The sequence below is a fragment of the Mya arenaria genome, chromosome 2, assembly GCF_026914265.1.
Source record: "Mya arenaria isolate MELC-2E11 chromosome 2, ASM2691426v1".
Classification (NCBI taxonomy): Eukaryota; Metazoa; Mollusca; class Bivalvia; order Myida; family Myidae; genus Mya; species Mya arenaria.
In genome coordinates this window covers 13,249,998-13,255,997 of record NC_069123.1, presented here as the reverse complement: position 1 = coordinate 13,255,997, position 6,000 = coordinate 13,249,998, and the positions used below count along the sequence as shown (strand labels likewise).

Below are 6,000 nucleotides of genomic sequence, written 5' to 3'. Positions count from 1 at the left end.
CATTATAAATTACACATGAATACAATGTTTTATTTGTATACAGTTTTCTTACTAGTAATGAAACAATTGATGGCACAGATATCAATCATCTATCGAGAAGACAATCCAACAAAACTATACATATGGAGACTGGTTGTACATTGTCGATAATCAAGAGTTGAGATTCGTTTCTGATGAAATGTTTGTTTGCCGTTACATTGCCTTTCCCTAGGGAGAGCCTCTTGTTAGGTCGAGGAAATATCTGGTTGGGATGCCAAGACGTCTTGCATATGCACTATATTCTCATCTTAAGTTATGTTTTTCTTCGAACTTGTCAAAGGGATTTGAATAAGATTGCACTCTTCGGATGTAATCGCTTTATGTTTAGACTGGGATGATAAGACGTCTTGCATACGAAAGACATACCTATTTCGTGTCAAGTCTCTATTCGGACTCTTCTAAGACGTTTGTTAATATGGTCTGAATACAATTAACACGATAGGTCTTATACAAATAAGAATTCGTAGGATTAAAATTAATAGAGAGCAGATATATGTTTCTTCTATATGTTATGTTTAGTGGTCGTGTAGTGATTAGTTGAACCTTTATGACTTATGACCGTTCCAAGGCGGTACCTGACAATTCTTGATAAACATACCAATTATTTTTTATATAATTATATAGTATTTATGCACTGTGCTGTTTGTAGAGTTTTGTGCTGTTCTATGTTTCTTGTTTGTGATTTTGTGTTCCATGTCTTTGGCGTTTGCCCATTGCCACTAAACCGGGTTTATGTTTAAACCTTTTGCTACTGAGCATGTTTCTGTAGCTTTTTGCATAAATATTATGATGAAATGTCCATTATCTTTATTTATGTGCCAATTATAACTAAAACCTAATGCAAACTAAACCATTGATTATATTTTCAGGTAAACGAACTCATCCCGAATAGCGATGCTGTGTGATAAATGATAATGCGCTCTTGAAAATAACTGGCTATCACAAAACACCGTCACCATAATTTTCATCGGCATTGAAGAAAGAAAAGACTTTAAAAACACGGAATTATGTCACACTTCTAAGATGCAGGAAGGAATATGTCTGTCAAAAACTTCGTAAGAATTAAATCGGTGACAAATGGCAGCATAATTGCATTTGATGTAAAGCGTATTGTGTCAAACTGCGAAACTTGGTTCGCAGTAAATTGACTTTGTTACGGAATTAATTTCGTTACTCTATGGAATATTGACAGGCTTGTTGTGTTCTAAGTCAGCCACTCTATCAAGTGAACAACAATGGATGTCAGTAACTTGCGCGAAAACGGACTATATAATACAACTTCTGAAACAAACACAAATTTGACAGAAATGAGTGTTGTTAGGGGTCCAATCGTTGTCCCCATGTACCAGCAAGCGATAATAATCACGATGTACAGCATTATCATATGTTTGTCGGTATTCGGAAATTCAATTGTGTGCTACATCGTATTTTCCTCGCGTAAAATGAGGACAGTAATGAACTTCTTTATCGTCAGCCTGGCTATGAGTGATATTCTTATGGCAGTTCTCTGTATTCCATTGACGTTCATAGCAAACCTGGTTATAAACTCTTGGCCCTTCGGCGAAACAATGTGCCCAATTGTTTCCTTTATTCAAGTGGTAACTGTCTTTATGAGCTCATTTACACTTGTTGCCATAAGTCTGGATAGGTACTGGGCAATTGTACATCCTTTGAGACAAAAAATGACGAAGCAACAAGCATGCATTGTGATTTCCGTCATCTGGTTATTGTCCGTAGCTATACCTTTGCCGACAGCTATAAAAGCAAGGGTTCACCAGTACGTCAACGATTCAAATGCTCCCTACTTTTGTGAAGAGCTATGGGAGAATGTTACAGGGCAGTCAGTTTACAATGTATTACTGCTTCTTTTCCAGTATTTTTTTCCACTGACGATCCTCGTGTTTACCTACGGAAAAATCATTCTCGTTCTGTGGATCATCAAGACTCCCGGAGAAGCTGTCAGTGACCGAGACAAACGAATTTCAATATCCAAGAAAAAGGTAATTGAAATAGCGGGAATCGTGACAGTTCTCACACCCTATTCATTGTTATTTCGTCTGTTCATACTTGTTTACGTGTATTTGTATGTTAAACGCTGATCTTCTGGAGCACTTAAAGGAAGTACAAAGTCTTGTATTCTAGTAAATTGATATGTAACAATATCTTCCTTGCAAATTCCTATATCCTACTTTATTGAGTTAACATTCAAAGTAGGTTACCCAATGTTCTATTTCGATACCATTCATTATGACATATTTTTTTCTGGCATTGCTAATACGTAAAGTTAGCCTAAACGTCGTTCACCTCCACTTATCTTATATTAGATTTTAAATTTCATTTGAATAAGTGTAGACAAAGAATAATGCATGAGACTGACTACTCGTTTACCGATTAATAAAACACAATCACCCGATTCCGTTTAATTACAAATGCATAAACTAATGCTTAGAGTAAGTATCTAGTAATCTAGTATCTGTGTCACGTGATAAAAATAATCATCTTACATTCGTTACTATCTAAAACAAAAATGTATGCAACAAGTTTCTTAATATTTTGTATTAAACGATTAACTCATGTAGATCATATATGTTGTTGATGTCACTGCAACTATAAGGCAACCTTAAAGAGATGACACGGACACTCCATTGTAATGGACTGTACATGTAATACGAAGCGTTTATTTGTGTAAAATTGTTTTCCATGTGAAAATCCTAAACGAAACAGAGAAATGTTCATCCAGTGCCCTGTTTAATAAGTCTTTCAATTGTCTTAGCCTTATCAGGCACTTGAAACTCATACTTTTTGTTGTAAAATAAGTAATTATATTATGTTCGAACCGGTGGTGAATTCGTACACACTTGTGTTCATTTCCGTTTAAAACAGCTGTAATGTTTTTCAACTTTCAATAAACGAAATGGTTTTTTTTTTTGAAAATATGCTTTAAGTGCAGACAGCAAATTATCCAAGATATAAATTCATGTACATCAGGTACCAATTTCTCGAAACAACTAAAGCCCCTTATGACAGGATCAAGCGCCATTCCCTTTTAACAGGATCAAGCTCAGCTCACTATTTTTGATTTGTGTAATATTCTCCTTTTAAAGAGCATTGAGGCTTGTAAAGGAAACACTATTTTGGGTCAATACGACAAACTACCTTTTGATTAATTAACTCATATTTTTATAAGATATTTTGTTAAATGCAATAAGATGTTTATGTGAGTGATTTTTTGAGAAATTCGGTCCAGCTAAAGAACAATGGATAACAGACCTGCGCTTAACCAAATCACTCCATACCTTTTACTATTACCAATTAGAAATGATTTGCTGTTTACTGTCTTTGATGTTTTGAACAAATTTCTTTTTAAAAACAACAACATAATTTTCTTATCGTTACATGATCAAGATATGATGATTTGTATATTCTTTATTATGCAAACCATTTTCTTCTTCTTTTCTTTTTAACAGATCATCAAAATGATGATAGTGGTTGTTATTATCTACGCCATTTGCTGGCTCCCTCTTCATGTGATCACCATAGCTGGCGACATTAACAAAACGTTCTACAATCTTCCCGGAATGAACATTGTCTGGACGGCGTCTCATTGGCTTGCCATGTCCAACTGCATGTACAATCCGTTTATCTACTGCTGGATGAACGCTAAGTTCCGGAACGGCTTTATTAAAGTGTTCAGATGTGTTACGTGTGGATTGCCAAAACCTCCGCGGGGAATTGAAATGCAACAATTGAGATATCATCAAAGTGGTGCTATATCGGTAGGGAATAGTTTTACCACGCCGTATAGAAGTTCGTCGTCAAATTCCGAGTATACATGTCTTAATGGAAAATACAGCGGAATAGCTGTCTCTAGAGGTTGTAGAAATACAACCGTTCGCTTCTGCTAATGAGAATGGCTTACTTGTTAATGTATGTTTTTGCCTTGCTTTGATAATGGTTTACTGCTAGTAATTTACGAAAAATACCACTTGAACATGTGGTCTGAATATGCTTATGGAGTTTAGTTTGATTCTATTGAAATATTTTATTGAATATCCAAACTTATCGATCACTGCAGCCGAAATGTTGTGTCCAATATTTGGACTGTTAAAATTGTTTTCGACAAAGTATACATCTATGTTTTAAATGGAATCTGCATAGTCCAATTTCAATGATATTTTATACATTTTGTTGAACAACACATGGCTTTTTACTTTTAAAACAAAAATAACTACAATACGAAATGAATTTATACGTTGTTGGTTTGCTTTCATTTTGATACTTCGTTTTAGCCATTCATGGTTTTATTCTAAATTGGTGCATTGTGTTATTAATATATTTATGTTGGAATATTTGTTGGAATATTTGGCCATTGTCTAGATGATTGTGCTTTTTGGGATTGATTTATTTAACCTCACCCTTTGATTATACCATAACTTGTCATCTTACCGAATTATGAATAACTTCAGCACCAGGTATTACATTTTCTAGCAACTAGGACAGAGACAAGTTGCTTTATACAAAGGGGTTAAATAAAGCATCCATCACGCTCATGCTATTGGCCATCTAAATGAACGTTTCATTTTAACAAGCAAATATACAATGGTTTGTGGTTCAACAACGTTTGTCTTATTCACAACCAAATAAATAACCAGTTTGTTTATACAATTTGCTGCTAATACTTGAAACAAACCGAATTGCTATCTGTGTTGTTGATTTTCTAAACTCAAGTGGTTACCATATTTATAAACTTGCAAAAAACGCAAAGATGCCAACATATAATGATTTTTGATAATGATTTATGCTCTGTAAGTTGCAAAAAATACTAAGTATATCAGACCTTATAATCAAACATGATAGGCTACACATTGGATTATAATTATAATAACATTCAAATCATTTGTACTCAAAACCAGCTTAGATAAGAAATCGGAATTTCTTCCTTTGCATGCCAACATAGCTTGTTGTGGCGACGATAACTGTTGTTTTGTTTGTGCTTCTCGATACCTGATACCTTTTTGTAAATGAAGTGTTGAAAACTTATCAAAGTCTGAGTGATTTTTTATGTTGTACGACAATACTATGTTTACATCTACTTTTTCATTTGTTTTGGCATGTACATATGTATCAGGCTGATTTTAGAGAAATGTCAAGAATGTCAAGGTATTTTAAGCACTCAGTAGTGAGTTATATTTTTCTTATATCAAAGATATAGTATAAATTAAATAATTTCAAACTTGTTATCTGATACGGCAGCTTATGTACTATTTCTGTACAACCACAAGGTGGATGATCTTGCCATTTCTTGAAACATATCATACTTTATTTATTTCAACCATATATAACGTGTCGCATGTCTTTAGATCTATATGAACGTGTTAATTAACAGGTGCGCAAATTATGATACGAGTGGTCTGACATCGAAGGAACTTTACGAAATAGATCGATACTCCATCGGGCCTTGTGAAATGTTGTTTGTTTCCACCTGCCTGATTGTTGTTTTTTTGGCTTTACATTTGTATTAATGTTTATCTCGTTCCATTTCAAGTTCACATGCAATGGTATTTGTTTTTGAATGTAAATACAACTAGCAACAACATTATGTTTAAATTTAGATAAAAGCACATCACCCATTACAAGTTGTATAGCTTATTTTTATCTGTTGTATACGTCATGAAAATCTAAGACTGTGTTAATTACATTGAAATTATAGATATTTTATCAGTGATATTAAGTTATCTCAATATTTTTAAAAGAGTTTTAAAAAGGAGTTCAATAGTATATTGAATTCAGTCAATGTTTTAAAAGTTTTACTCGTTCTGCTGTCAAAATAAAACGTCAGGCACAAATAAATAAGCAAACTATCTCCGGAACGGCTTATAGGCATTAAGATGTAGTGCGTTTTCGTAACTAAATATCAATAACAGTCATCTTAGATAAGCTGACAGCATCAAATAAAAAACA

The 6,000-nt window shown here is 33.8% G+C and overlaps 1 protein-coding gene across 1 annotated transcript in view; it reads left to right on the top strand.

Annotated features, from left to right (window-relative positions):
- Nucleotides 1-1,346: 1,346 nt before the first annotated feature.
- Nucleotides 1,347-6,000, top strand: part of LOC128206182 (RYamide receptor-like) — a 49,761-nt gene continuing 45,107 nt past the window's right edge. The window contains exons 1-2 of the mRNA XM_052908492.1: nucleotides 1,347-2,039; nucleotides 3,507-3,815. Coding sequence (XP_052764452.1) covers nucleotides 1,347-2,039; nucleotides 3,507-3,815 — 1,002 coding nt within the window. The remainder of the gene's footprint in view (nucleotides 2,040-3,506; nucleotides 3,816-6,000) is intronic.